Source organism: Micropterus dolomieu, linkage group LG23 (genome assembly GCF_021292245.1).
Source record: "Micropterus dolomieu isolate WLL.071019.BEF.003 ecotype Adirondacks linkage group LG23, ASM2129224v1, whole genome shotgun sequence".
Lineage (NCBI taxonomy): Eukaryota > Metazoa > Chordata > Actinopteri > Centrarchiformes > Centrarchidae > Micropterus > Micropterus dolomieu.
In genome coordinates, this window is record NC_060172.1 from 20,174,278 (window position 1) to 20,189,576 (window position 15,299).

The 15,299-nt window shown below is 39.4% G+C and overlaps 1 protein-coding gene across 3 annotated transcripts in view; it reads right to left on the reverse strand.

Annotated features, from left to right (window-relative positions):
• Window positions 1-2,039: 2,039 nt before the first annotated feature.
• trpc4a (transient receptor potential cation channel, subfamily C, member 4a) overlaps window positions 2,040-15,299 on the reverse strand; it is a 38,808-nt gene continuing 25,548 nt past the window's right edge. For all 3 annotated transcript variants that reach the window (XM_046040479.1, XM_046040477.1, XM_046040476.1), the window contains exons 7-15: window positions 8,064-8,409; window positions 6,947-7,086; window positions 6,653-6,853; window positions 6,438-6,553; window positions 5,976-6,171; window positions 5,655-5,849; window positions 4,954-4,995; window positions 4,457-4,546; window positions 2,040-3,655 (exon numbers count right to left, since the gene is read on the reverse strand). In XM_046040479.1, coding sequence (XP_045896435.1) covers window positions 2,936-3,655; window positions 4,457-4,546; window positions 4,954-4,995; window positions 5,655-5,849; window positions 5,976-6,171; window positions 6,438-6,553; window positions 6,653-6,853; window positions 6,947-7,086; window positions 8,064-8,409 — 2,046 coding nt within the window. In that variant the 3' untranslated portion in view covers window positions 2,040-2,935. The remainder of the gene's footprint in view (window positions 3,656-4,456; window positions 4,547-4,953; window positions 4,996-5,654; window positions 5,850-5,975; window positions 6,172-6,437; window positions 6,554-6,652; window positions 6,854-6,946; window positions 7,087-8,063; window positions 8,410-15,299) is intronic.

Here is a 15,299-nt window from a genome sequence, read left to right on the forward strand (position 1 = left end):
CATTGATCTACTCACTCTTTATGAACTCTCATGACCTCTGATCCCAGAGTAACATGCAGGAGGCTGAGCCTTCCTATCTATGACGTCTTAGTATATTCAGATCAGCCTGAAACTTACAGTAATATAAGCCTTTCGAGCTATTGATTTTCTTTTCTTTCCCTTCCCTGCTTGAGGCTCCTCTAAGATCCCCCCAAACACAATGCAGATATCTTTCCAAAGAGGAAGCAAAGAGCAGGAACTCCATCCTGTAATTCCATCCCCCCCTAGTGGCAAGGACTTGTCAGTACAGTCTTGTTGAGGCTTGACCTGGATAACACACACGTTTTTAAAATGGCATTACCGCATGTAAATAGAGGGAAACTAAAGTTGCTATTTTCCCAATTTTTTTGTCTCACAAGGACTAGTGAATATTTACCAGTCAAAAGGTCTGCGTTCACATACTTGTATAATTAAAAAACGGACATGTTTGTGTTATTGATTAAAGTGGCTCATCTTGTGTAAAAGCTCTTAAGGGCCATGATGAGTAGTATGAAGTCTACACAATCTATTTATTTAATCAAATATTTATGACTCTAGTGTGCAGAAATTCTAATTTTGTTTACCTTCTTCTAAATTTTGAGTTACACAGGTCCTATTTGAAAGTTCAGGTGAGCTCACAGTGATTCCTGAATCCTGAATCTGATTTCATCCTTTTTGTTTAAATCTAATTAATAATACATTTTGATCCATCACATGCCATCTAAATGTATTACATAATACTAATATACTGAATAAGATCTAAGCATTTAAAATGTGTGAGTGTAAGCACATATGCTAGTTTGAAAGCTTTCTATTCATATGTTTCTCCATCTGTTACAGCCTGCTTCAGTGCAGTTGGAAGATCCATCACAAACCCGGGAGCGTTTCAGCAGTAACCTTTTGATCATACGCAGAGTGCAGTTTCATCATCTTTTAATTTCTTTTTCACTTGCTTGGTCACTCACTGTTAGAATTTGCCAGCCACTGAGAAAAGGTAAGTGACAGAAGGCAGTCAACACTGGAGAAAACAATAATTAAAAATAAATTAAATATCAGGACATAGCGTGACTGGCTTCTGTTTTTAACAGCAGGACAGTGTGATGAAGTTGTTGGAACATAATATTTCTGCTGGGCTTTAGTTCTTCTTTGTATGGTCTTTAAAAGAAGAAAAATATGTCTTTGTCTTTCTCTACATCTTTCTCCACTTACAGAAAGTAATTAAGAACGGTTTGGCTACCTGGATTGAAGTATGATTATAATGTAATGACTGTAGTATACATTCGATTAACAAACTCATGCTGCTTATAGGAGTTTTCAGTAAAGAGACTAGTTGCTGAAGTGCAGAAACAAGCTGCCAGATAAATAACACATTTACAAATTTCCTCTCATTGTGTGGTTTGACTGTTAATGGAAGGACGTTTCAGCTGTTAATGGACAGATTGTTGTTGGAGCAAGAAGGAAAAGTCTTCCAGAAATGATTCTGTCATCCTGTACAGTAGTTGTTCTAATTTCGTTAATGCACTCATTATATGACATCCACTTCTGGATTCACTTTAAATCATTAAAGACAGCATGGAAGATCTAAACTACATGCTTTTTATTTAAAGATGACTAAATAATGCTTAATCAACTTATAAATATTTCTGGCCTGACAGGTTCACTAAGCTGATGCTGTGTCCATGGAGAATTTATAATCTCTATGTGAAATAACTGTTCTCATAACCTTGGGCCTGTACTGAAAACCTCAGACTTATCTGGAAGCGCTGCCCCATCCATCATTACAAATGTATATGTTTATATTTTGGGGCCTCAGGAGTGTAGTGAACCTTGTGGATAAAAGTTTTTTTTAATGCGAGCACAAGCCAAGTTAATAATAAGAGACTGTCTGGTCAATTAGCCAGACAAATAAAAATGTGTAAGCTTTCTGATGATCAGGTCATCATGATGGCAGTGTTTACATATTCTGTTCATGTCTGTATCTATCTGCAATTTGCAATGAACGAAAAAAAAAAAAACCCAAATTAAGAGTTTTCTTTACGGTTTTAATTTCTATAACATCATTCATTCAAACTAACATGACATCTAAAGGTACTAGTTAAAAACAGCAAATTTGTTCAAAATGACAAGTTTATTTTCTGTAGGAGTGAATAATATGTTGCTTTAAATGGTTGACAGGCTGTGTTCATATAACTTGCGTTGTTCTTTGACTGACAGTTGGCCACGCTCTAACTTACACAGTCATGAACTGTTGCCGTAAAATGTACTATTATCCTCTTCAGAATGATGAGAATGACAATCCCAGGTTTTTGCATAGAAAAACATTGACAGAATTGTTGTTGCATCTTCAGAGCTTGACACGTATTTGAGATACTGTGTGACAGTGTGTACAGTGCAGAAACGGACAGAGTAAGGCAGAGAGTTGGGTCTATAACAAAACACATCTATTGCTCTAGTGAGATAAGGGTAGGCAGAGTTAAGCAGGAAAGGAAAAGAGGTAGAGAGATATTGATGAAGGAGTGCGTGTGGTGAATGACGGGATAACTTGAAAAGAAGGGCACATGTCAGATCAGGGACAGGGAGAGAGAGGAGGTTAAAAAAAGAGAAAATTATCAGTTTAAGGAAATAATTACTTTCCTGTCATCTGTAGGGATGAGATCAGATGAAATGACTTTAATCTAAATCCAAATCTAAATCCTTGCAAGGCTCCCACAGAGCTCAGTTCACCTTTGCTGCATCTTCACTGCTAATATAACAGCATTTAAAACACTTCAACCAAAGGCCTCCCTGAGTCCACACAGATCAAAACTGATCATCAGTTTAGTAATAACTGGAAAGATTAGACTCTTGGTAAAACAAACAATAACATCCTCACTTGAATCCTACATTGATTGTCAATCTCTCTGTCTTCAGGCCAACATTACTTGGCCTGTAGTTCTTCTCTGGATGACCCTGACAGACATCCACCAGCTACTGTGTCACTGCAGGGTAAACTCTCATTGTCCTTGTCCTCTCTGTCTTTTTGTCCACTTCCATCCAAACTGTTATTCATATTCGAGACCTCGCTACTTTCATTCATAGCCTCATGTACTGCAGCTTTGTCCTTATTTTCTGTCTCCAGGAGTCCTTTCTCATCCGTACCTCCTGTTGCATGCTCTTTGTCCTGCCCCTCTGCTTCTGAGCCCCCAGACTCGGTTGTTTCCTCTGACAAAGAGTACATCTTTCTGGAAACCTCTGTACTTGACGTGGCTTCATTTCTGCCACAGTGGTGTTTCTGGAATAAGCCAAAGTCATTAATATCTTTGGGGAAATTTCTCCTCTGGCTTGACTTTTCGCTGGAGCTCTCATCAGAGGCCACGGACAAGAGTCCATTAGGTAGACCATTGAAGGCTTCAGGCGGCCTGGGTGAAGCTGTAGAACTGCCCTGCTTGAGGATTGACGTGATGAGCTTGAATCGATTGAGTTTGCTCTTCACCTGGCTGGTCTCAGGGCAGGGAGAAACCTCGAGCGAGGAGCTGGGGTAAGCAAGATTGGAGTCCATTGAGCTGCCACTGGCCTTTGCCCCCTGTAGAGCAGGCTTCCCTGTCTTCATCATGCCCATCACCTCATAACGAAAACTGGAGATATCTTGTTTGAGCTCCTGTGAGAGTAAAGCAAAAAGTGAGCTCCCCAGGTAAATTACTAATGCTTTTCATTTAATTATGAGTCCCAGTTGGTATCAGCAGAGCACTCCATTGAGTATCGAATCAATATCAACTAAGTGGATCGAGTGTAATATCATAAAATAATGATACAGCACTTTATTTTTAATAACAAAGCATACACATAGATTTTAATATGGGGTAATTTTTAGGCAATTCCATATCTTGGAAGACGCAAATCAAAGACAACATGCCTTCACAAGCCGAGTCTATAATGCTTTTTGTGTATGGTAAATGTATTTATTCTCTGGCTGATTAAAAACAAAATATCACAATTCATTAATTTCATCATCATGAAACCTGCAATAACCGATTTGTTTGGCCTCTTGAGGGCAGCGGAAACAAGCTTTACACACTATCACTATCACTATCAGTTGATAAGGCAAACCTGTTTGCAAATAGTTGCTTACTTGTTCATCCAGCAGAGATGGCGCAACATTAGAATTAATTTGTTTGTGTCCACTTGATGACTTCATGTTAGTCTTACATTCACTCTAGTTTTAGCTCAGTCTTTGTTCTCCACCAACTCCTGAGGAAAATATCTGGCCAGTAAACCAAAACAATGAGTTTAAAGGAACTACAAAGCACCACCCAGACTACAGAGTTGGGTGATAATTCTCTGTGGTTTTGTCACTATGAGCTACACATCACATACATGTAGTAGTTATATGATCTAGTGTTAATATAGAGATATTAATTATAGCCGCTTTAAGTCTTTGCTCTGTAGACACCTTGTTTACCTTGAAATTCTCTTCAGTCAGGCCTTCCTCTGTTTTGGCATCTCTGATCATGGCGGCCACATAACGTTTCACCAAGTTCCTCAGTACCTCCTACATACAGAAAATTACATTTAAACACCATCTAATACTGAATGAAAGTGTTGCCTGAATACAAAACTCACAGTCAGTCAGACAGGAAAAAAGATGACAAATGTAGACGCACAAAAGGAAACACATTTCAAACTGCAGCTGTAAAAAAAATACTACAATAACCACCTGCAGATATGGACAAATGGGAAATAATTGAACAGAGAATGGCGATGAACATCCCACTGAGTGTAATTGTTATGCCTATTGTGTGAGACATCACAAAAGCATTCTATTGACTGATTTAAATTTAAAGTGTAGAAAGGCGGTCGAAGACACGAATATCTGTCACTCTATCACACATACACACACACACACACAGTAGAGGAAGGTAATCAATTTCAGCTTGCTTTGAAAGAGACTACATTTACCTGATACTGATGGTTTACCCTCAGGTTCTCTGCTGCTCGTCTCTGCACAGACATCCGATGCCAGAGAGGTTGAGTTAGAGAAAGAATGGAAGATGAGAGAAAAGGAATGTTTAATTTCTCTTCACAGTGTCACACATTTGCATTAAATGTTGCTGTCTGTGGGTCTCACTGCATGTGCCCCCTGAGTGTTGCAGCACAAAACAGTAAAAAATAAAAATGAGATTACTGCCAACTAAAAAAAGGGATTCTACTCTTTAAGGCTGCAACTAATGATTCCTTTTATTATTGATTACTGTAATCTGCCAGTTATTTTCTCAGTCGATTAATCATTTTGTCTATGTCTCACCATCACTATCTCACCAGTCAAATAAAAAAGATATTCACTTTACTATCATATGTGATGAAGAAGGGCAGCAAATCCTGACATTTGATAAGCAGAGAATGTTTGGAATGTGAGCTTCAATAATGGCAGAAATAACTGATTATCAAAACAGTTGCCAATTCATTTTCTGCAGATCGACAAATCAATTGACCGATTCCACTACTTATCGTTTTAGCCCTACAACTCTATGAAAATGACTGACTGCACTAATAAGTGCAAATAACGGTAAGTTTGTAACAATATGTGTCTGCTAGACAAAATAATAGCACATTTCACAACTCATACAAACGTGTCTTTAAGTGTTTGAAACCCAACTTACTCCGAGAGTTCCAAAAGTTCCGGGGCGCTTGGAGCTTGTCCGCTTGCACACTTGCCTCTTGATCCAGCACATGAGGTACCAGAATGATTTGGGGCTAGGGACGATGTTGAAGGGGGGCGGCAGAGTGGCCCCTTCTTCAAAGTAACTCATCCACAGCTTTGTCCTGGCAAACTTCCACTCAATGTCTGCATGATCCTGAAACCAAGATTAGGGCGCATGAAACGATCTACCAACACAAATACTCGATTACATTGCATTATCTATTGCACACACTCGTGTTTGTTAATTTTTTTGTACGCAGTATGACAGATATGTGCTCACAGCAATGTGCTGGTAGGAGTTGTTCATCATGGCTATGAGCATGTTGAGGAGCACCACCAGTGAGATGATGTTGTAGGTGCCGAACATGGTGGCACCGACAAACTCAGTGAACTGATGGTCTGCATCCACGTTGGTCACATACAGGCTGATCAGACCAAAGATTGACCAGAAGAGAGACTGCAGGGTCTCAAATAAACTGCAAGGGAAGGATATGTGTTACTCCGAGACATAATATTTATTATCACTGTTGGGTGAACATTTTATCAATTGAAGGATTTCACATAAAAGTGGAGAAAATGAAATTCAGCTACATGAGTTTCTCTTTGCAACTGACAAATAAGTTTTCACACATTTTGCAACCAGTAACAGCGATATGCACAGAACACTCTCTTTCTCTGTCACCCAATTTCATAACATAACTCAACTTCACAAACAAGTGAGTTTGGATTCATGTGAACTCACGTGGAGAAAGCGTTATTCTGCTCCACACAGCGGATGCCCTTGCATTTGGCATCTGGAACCTTGGTCTCATAGTAAAAGTACAGCTGGTTCAGGCCGTTTGCAAAGGCCAGTAGGACCTGAAGAAAAAGAGTAGAGTGTGAGCGTACCCATGTGTTTGTACCTTACTCGTATACTTGTTTATGTTCCCGCCTGCATGCAAACATTTGTGTGTTTACCAGACAATAGATGAAGAGGAACTTAAGGATGTCGAGCAGCATTCTCCCCAGAGAGATCTGAAGTGGCCCCAGGTGAGAGTTGGCTGTGAACAGCGAGATGAGGCGCAGGGAACTGAAAATGTTTGCTATGGCAAACACTGCCTCAGCTACAAGTGTTGGGTGCCACATCTCCCACTGGTTCCTGGGTTTACTACCACTGTACTGAACAGGGCGAGAGGATGGCGAACAGATAAAGTCAGAACATAGGAAAGTAACACTACACCTGTATGTTCTTCTGCTGTTTATAGTGGTTACCTTCGTGTAGGCTACAATCTTGAGGGAGATGGTGGCCAGGTATAGAGAGTTCATGACAAAGTCCATCAGGTTCCACCAATCATGGATGTAGTCTTGGAAACCACCATCCCACATCTGTTTGATCTCTGCCCAGATGAATCCTAGAAATATAGAGATTGTCTGATTATCTTTTCAATAAATATCTTTAGACCATGGACACAGAAAATACTTGTTCCTTAATGTCTGGAAGGTGTCTCCTAGTATAGTATAGACTAATTTCTGGTGTTCCAGGGTTGTGCACACAAAAATTCAGCTCATTTTATGCGTAGCACTTTTAGCTTGGATTTGCATGAAACTCCCTGACTGTATCAACCGTACAAAAGATCAGAAATATCATTACAAAATATATCTGGTTATTTTATTAACAAGACTAAGAGTCTGTAGCTCTGTGATCTCGTATTTAGGCACAGTGGTGCTTAGAGTTAAATGTTAAAGTCAGTATGCAAATGTGCTCATAGAGACAATGCTAGCACGCTGATGTTCAGCAGAAATTAGATTAGCACTAAATGCAAAGTACATCTGAGGCTGATGGGAATGTCATCAGTTTTGCAGATAATGGTAGCGCAAAACAAACAGTCTGGGGATCACTAATTTTATGATTAATCATTCTGAGGGGAAATTCACACTGAAAAATTTCCATCTCGGTGGACAATAAAGATTTATTCATTCATTCATTCATTCATTCAAAGCCATCCAATAGTTGTAGAGACATTTCACTCAAAACCACATATATAAACCTTGTGATGGCATTAGAGGGAAATTCTGATAGAGACAGACTGATTGTTCTGAATTTGTGCCTCTGACCGGCGTCTCCTCCATGACAACGCCAGCTGAGGCTAATGGGTATCATAGTAATTGGAGCCGTCTACCATACCAAACCGATGAAATAAACAAACTAAATCTCTCAGAAATGGAGTTGGGTAAACTGACTACACACAAACTTTAAAGAATGGGTGATGAGTTGAACAACTCTTTTTGCCTATGTTAAGTGGCCATGGCATTATTTCTGTACATCAGGACAGCCGTTAACAACCATCCTCAATAACAAACACCCTCAGCCCTTACCCCTTTTACTCACCCAGCACCCAGGGCAGGATCATCCATTCTATGGTGGTTGGTGCGGGACCCTGCCTGTTCTGCCTGCCCTGCTCTGTGGTGACGATGTGTTGGGAGGCGAGGAGCAGCAGGAACAAAAAGGTCAGGTAGGACGCTGTGTGGCAGATGAACTTGATAAACGGCTTGCGGATGAAGAGGCCGTAGCGACTCTTAGGAACAATGAGGTAGCAGAGAGCAAACATGGGGTAGAGGAGGCCGATGAAGACACAGGTAAAGAACTTGACTGCCCAGTGACGACGTCTCCAGCCAGGGAACTCATCATACCACCGGGACGCCAAAAGCTGCTGGCAGTTTGGCTGAGCTACAAACTTAAAGAAATAACAGATGGGAGGGAGAGTTATACCTTTGGTCTGTTTGATCTAAAGAGGTAAAAAATTACTCACAAGAACACTATTCTAAGGTATCATTGCTGCGTGTAAGCGTCCTGGAAGACAGCATCCCCAGCCTGAGTCTATTTAGTGGTTTTACGTAGAACATAATGCCGTAGTGACCACATGCCAGAATTAGCACCTGCAGCAAGTTACAGTTTAGAACATAGAAATGTAGGAGTGGGATGTGTTGGTGGTGTCAAAAATTGAAGACTAATCATCCACACAGAGATATTTTAGGAGGAAATCAAGTAATGGCTGCCTTGACACAGAAAAAGACAAAAATAAAAGCTTACACAGAAGTCAGTAAAAAGGAATCTACATGTCAAGAAACAAGAGGATCATATTTTTAGATGACTGCATTGCATTTCTTGTTGATTTTCTTGAGATAATAATACAGTTCTCCTTCCTGAATATGATCTTTATCTAAAGCAGACAGCGTTTTATGTCTCTTACCCAGAAGAGGACTGATTGAAAATGTTTGGAACATTAATGAACATGTGGAAATATATATTTTGTGTTCTTTTTTGTTGTTTGGCTTGTTTGATGTTTTGTGTTGCTGTGGGATCAATACCTTATGTAGCAGCAAATGTGAAAAGAATAACAAGGGGAATTTTAAGTTAATGCCAGGCTCCTCTTGGTAACGTTTTGAAATGATCAGAAATATCAATGCATCAAAACTGCAGCTGTGTTGTGGCACTGCCTCAGCCAAGTGGACTGATGCATAAGCAGCATATGTGATAATCTAGAGGTATCAGGGAGACATTCTATTTAAAGACAAAAACTAAAAACTCATACTTTATTGTATAAATAAGAGGGAATGCATGCATACACAAACATACATGCAGGCACACACAATGTTGTGAAATAACATTAAGGCTGTATATCAAAGTCAAAGTGTTGACCGGCACGTTAAGTGCCAATTCACCAACTCTGCAGCCTCGTTACCATGGGAACCAGAGATCCCTATCTGCGTCGGGATCTGAAGTAGAATGGCTTTTATTTCCATACCTTGACTACAGTATCTGCACAAAACTTGAGAGGAAATGGAGACAGGGTATATAGTAGGGGATGAATTTCATGGTTGAGTTGAAGAGGAGGTGAATTATTTTCTTTTTCCAAATGAGAGTAAGAGTGAAAGAAACAGATAAACAAACAGAGAAAGAGAGAGAGAGAATTTGTGACACAGCATTAAAATAATAGGGGTTAATAGCTTCACCGACATAAACAGATTCTGACGATGGAAGAATAAAGAGGCAAGGAAAAAGGAAAAAGCCCCCCTGCTTCTCTTTTCATATGACTCATTTTGAGCATGAATTATGGACAAAATGGCTAACCTCATTAAGTTGCAACCAAAGTCTGAAGCAGACCCATGGGTGCAGCCTAAGCCTTGTAATGAAGTACTTTGTTTAAAAATAATAAAATAAAATCGAGTCATTGTTTTAAAATTAAGCAAAAATAGATGGAATTTTCCAGTCTATTTAAAGATAGCTTTGATCATTTTAACTGTTTTGTCATGGGTATTTGGACTTTTGGGGGCAGTGAGTTGTCCATTCACAAATAAAGGAGTTCATTTTTACTTTGCATCTTTCACTGTTTGTTATAACATTATTCCTAATAAATTACAGCAGAGAGGTCCTTGAGCTGCCTGATGTCTTGCTTTAATCAACATGATACATTAAACACCGACGGTGGCGCTAATGAGATCAGAAATTAAGCAAATTGATGTTATAATTAGGAACTGTATCCATACTAATATTTGTCTTAGCATGAGCTGTAATAATACACAACTCTACAAAACCTAATTAGATTATCTAATTTCTAAGGGGGATCTGTGGTCTTAAGAATAAGTTTTTATTTAGTTATTTTGTTCACATTATTTTATTTTACAGAAAGACACAACATATTTTAATCAGTTTTCAGTGTTCATTTCCTTTATTTATTTTGATGTAGTATTTTGAATCCCCACCCAGAATCCCCTGATCTTAACTTCCCTTCATTATGCACAGCTGTTTTTTATACAAAACCTCTCTTCCTATTTCTTTTTCCTGGAGGAAACAGTACAAATACATCAAACCTCTGTAATTTTCCCTTCCCTTCATCTGTCTCGACTCTCAATCACTTCCAAAAGTCAGCTGTAGTAAAGTGTCATATTTTCCTTAGGTGGCTTGTTCACACAACTCAAACAGGAGTCCAGCAGACAAGTCCAGCTGGGAAAGTGTCCTTATACAACCTTTGCAGCCTCTATTCCTTGGTCAACTAACCAAAAGTGCCAGGAAAGTGCTTATCAGTGTGTGAGGGGACAAGTAAGGGTGCTTCCCAGCTCTGTGAAAGCAGGTTCCCCTGCAGCTTTACTTACATAAAAGGTCTGCTGAAACTCCTCCACTTTCACAGACACAAACTGACAAGCACACACTTTACCGCTGGTTATGTTTTAGCTGCTTTTTGCTTTAGTAAGAGTTTAAACAAACATGGATATGTCCACAGTAGCGTGAGGATTTCAAATATATTTTCAAAAGAACAATAAAGCTCTTGCCATATAGTGAACACTTTTTAAAAATGTATGAGTCAAATATGCGAAGATCATTGACAAAATCTGATCATTCCTGCTTGCATTGACACTCGTCCACTTTTCACCGCAGGTAAATTAAAAAAATTCTTCACGCTTCAGTGCAAGGTCTATTTCAAAACGAAACCTTTATCCTGAATGACTTCATCACATCTCATAATTTAGATTTTCTCATTTAGACTGAGCCCTCGCTAAAGACTGAGGACTGCTGCCATGCCCTCCATACTACAGTTAAATGAACTCCCATAGGTGCATGGGCAGAAGTCTTGGCATTATATTTGACTTTTTTGTTTTTTGAACTCAGAAGCATTGCAAAAATCATACAGTTACTATCTGACTTTGAAAGCATCATTCATGTCTTTATTTTCTCCTGTTCCAACTTATGCAATGCCCTTTTCACTTGCCCTGCCCTGGCAAGCCTACAGCTTCTACAGAATGCAGCAGCTAGGTTTTTTTTAACTAGGACTAGTCGTAGATCATACATCACTCCTATTTTAGCCTCAATGCATTGGCTCAGGATTGATTTTTAAATTTTCTTTTATCTTTTATCACTTTTCAGGCACTACATGGCTTAGCTCCTGACTACATTTCTGAGCTACTAAACCCTTACACATCTTAGGTCTTCCGACCAAAACCTGTTGGCTATACCGCATGCCAAATCTAAAACAAAAGGCGACTTTTGTTTTTTTTTGCCGTCCAAGCATCCATACTCCATCCAGAACGATCTCCCCTCTCCTATTAGATCAGCTGAATCTGTTGCCAATTTCAAAAAACATTTCAAAACCCACTCTTGAAGTTAGCTTTTCCATAACTCCGAATGGCTTGCTATCTGTGGTTGTATGTGTGTTGTGTTTGTATGTGTGTGTATGTAAAAATCTCTCAGGAGGGAGGGGTGTACTCACGTTTGTGATATACTGTATGTACAGCATTTTTTAACCTGTGTTAAAAAAGGAGCTTTATAAATAAAATAAAGTTTTACTTACGGTCTGTCACCTTTAATGCAGCTAAACTGGTCTCACGCTTATTAAAACAGCGTGTTGATGGACATGACACCTCCAAAACAGCACAAACATGGAAGCTGGTCCTGAAAATGTCCACTGACTCCCTGAATGTGTGTACATGTATAATATAAACTAAGTACTTTTGTAACAATCAGATCCAATAACATCCTTCTTATGACTGCAAAAGATCTAACTGGTCATTCAGTTTACAAGTAAGTCACCTGTTAGAAAATAAATAATCTTGTGTGAGTATTTTTCTAACTGCACTGAGAACACGCAGATCTATCTTTTTCTTGTTGAAGAAAACCATTTGAACATTGCTCAACACCGGAGAGTGAATTGTAAAGAGAGATATCTGTTGCAGTGAATTGCTGAAACAACTCAGTGCTAATGGTCCTTCACTGCATAACATTCATTCCTTTTAGCGCAATTTCATCTTAATGGAGACATTAAAAACAACTTGAGATCCTGATGTGCACTTTTTATGAGATATCACAAGGGGGCAACGGCAAACTACAGCATGTAAAATTTATAGCTTTCCCACTGCGCCCATCAAATGTAAGACAGTCGTTTTCACTCACACTGTGAATTTTCAATGTTCTCACCTATATTTTTGCAAGTGTATCAGTACAAATCAGAGTAATCCACTGTTGAAACCCTCAGGGAGATAGTGAGGATAATCGGCAGTGTTACTGATCATACTTATCTGATTTGGCCTCCCGCTGCATCAAAGCGCAGACTCAGCTCTTTAGACTAGAGGCCTGTGGAGATTTCTCTTCAAACCATTATAAATTGCCTTTCTAATCCCTGAGAGCACAGCAGCAGCAAAGCCAGAAAACACACACAGATGTAAGGATAAATAAAAAAAAGTAATCGAGCATGCACACACACACATAAGAGGGTTGAGAGGAGAACTGTCCTTCAGTTTGTTCAGTTGTGGCTTGTGACTCACTGCAACTTTCACAAACAGCGAGTTCTACAAAAAATCACACATGCAGGCTGAATGTGAAGCCAATTATAAGAGTTTGAGTATTTGTCTGCAAAATGGCTAAAAGAGTTGAGTGGAGATCACACTACAGACAAAATGCCCTGAAATAACAACTGCTAGCTGCAAACTAGCCTTTCTAGTCCAACTGTCTACTTAACCCTTCATGCCTCTCAGGGGGCAAAACGCTGTCTGGCTTAAAGATCATCTGTCACAGGCACAAAACAGCCACTATAAATACTTCTGTATGTGTGTGTGTCATGTGTGTCATTTCCCCTCTCAAGAAACTGCAGCAGAAGTCTTTGTTATATTGACAGTTCTACAGTGAGTTTAACTGTTTTGCACTGCAAATTCTCATTTGGGTGGAAATGTCATGGTTATAATGTTGAATGCTGTGCAATACTTCACACATTTTATGTTTACTTCCTCCGACTCAATTATCAGTTTACTAAAGAATGTCTGAAAAATCCCACAAATTGCTACACCTTATGGCACAATGCTGGCACAGTAACTGCTGTTATTTGCTTGTGAGGTTGTATTTATATCAAATCTGGTTTCACACAGCTCATTTTGCAAGACTACTATATTCTCTGCACATGCTACAAAGGTAAAACCAGTGGCTACATAACTGCTGTACTACATATTCTGCAAAAATAAAAATATCAGTAATTCAATTAATCTCTATCTAAAATTGAGACCAAAACAAATGGTAAAAAACTCCCAGTGCAGTATGATTATTGTTTCCAAAAGAAACCAAACAAGAAAGAATAAGGAAGTTTGCTTCAATAGAATGAAGAAAAAGGTAACTTGATTTTATAAAATGCATGAAAATACAGTGATACAGTTAAAGGGTTAAAACACTTTTGTAATTGGCAAATTTGTTGTTTTAGGAAAATAAGATTTAAAGCCAAGCAATGTTGCAGAAACCGACAAGAGACAACTAGATTCTGAAAGTATCCGACTGAAAAAAATCCCACCCCCTCCTTTCAGTCCTCCCTCCAAAGCCACTCCCCCAAAACACATTTTCATGCGCAGTGAATGCACAGGCAGAGTGCACGCAGGCTTATTACAGAAACTTTTCCATTTTTGTGTCAGCGCATTTAATCTATTGATTGCTGTCAGGATGTAAAAAGAATTTCAACAAATATAATAAAAAATGCTTCTGAAACATATCTTATAAGTAGGATATTGTTTACATTAAATACACAACAATATAATAATTTATTGCAACACAAACAAACACACACACACACACACACACACACACACACACACACACACAGAATGAATATTTCCGGCAGAATAACTTTACCTTGAAATGACTGCTAACCGTTACAGGTAGCTGGGACATTTATCATTTGAAAAGGGCAGCTGGCTGGATTGTTACCCACATCATGAGACACTGTCCTCCATCAAAGTCCTTGTGCGATTGAAGGGTGTTATTGATAGGATACAGGAGTAGGGCATATTGGGACATCTCCTGGATAATTAAAACACTCCTGGAGAGAGGAACAGTTGTGGCAGAGGCAGCAGGAGGGGATGTTTTTTTACTGTGTGTGTAATGACATATTTACTGCCAACAACACAGAGGTTGGGTAAGATGACAGGTGACTGTCCATCATCATGTCCACCTGGCAATTCGCACTACTCCCAGTTGTCCTTTTGTGACCCAACATGCTTATCTGCCAACCTGTGTCTCGATGCGCAACAACTGGATGGATGATGGAGGAAACAGCAGCCTCATAAATCGCAATGTGCATCTGCTCTGAAAGCCAGGCAGAGCTAAAGACAGCTGAATGAATTATAAGTCCCTCTTGGGAGTGCTGTGTCTCCTTCCTCATCATTTTTCTTCACCTTCATATTCAGTTGAACAATTCTGCAGTCAAATAGTTATTTAACCGCTTTCTTGTTGCCTGAAGAGGCCTTCAGCCATCCCATAACTTAGCACGCTATGAAAACCAGGCCTCCCACATTCTCCTTTAAACCCAGACAAACATAGCTTATGCATTAGTCATATGATTTTCTGAAAACCCTTTTCTATTCACCCACAGCACTAAGCTTTTGACAGATAAATTTCTGGTAAATGCAGTGCTTAAAGTGGGCCGGTACGCACCGGTACGTTTTACACTTTGGCGTACTGGGACTTTTTTGGCATACCGGCACTTCTCCCAAGCTGCTGGTACCGGTACCCTCTCCTTATCAGGTTCTCTGGGCAATACGCGACGCTCACCTGTTTCTGTTCTTGCCTGCCTGTTAATCTCTGTCAGCAGAGACA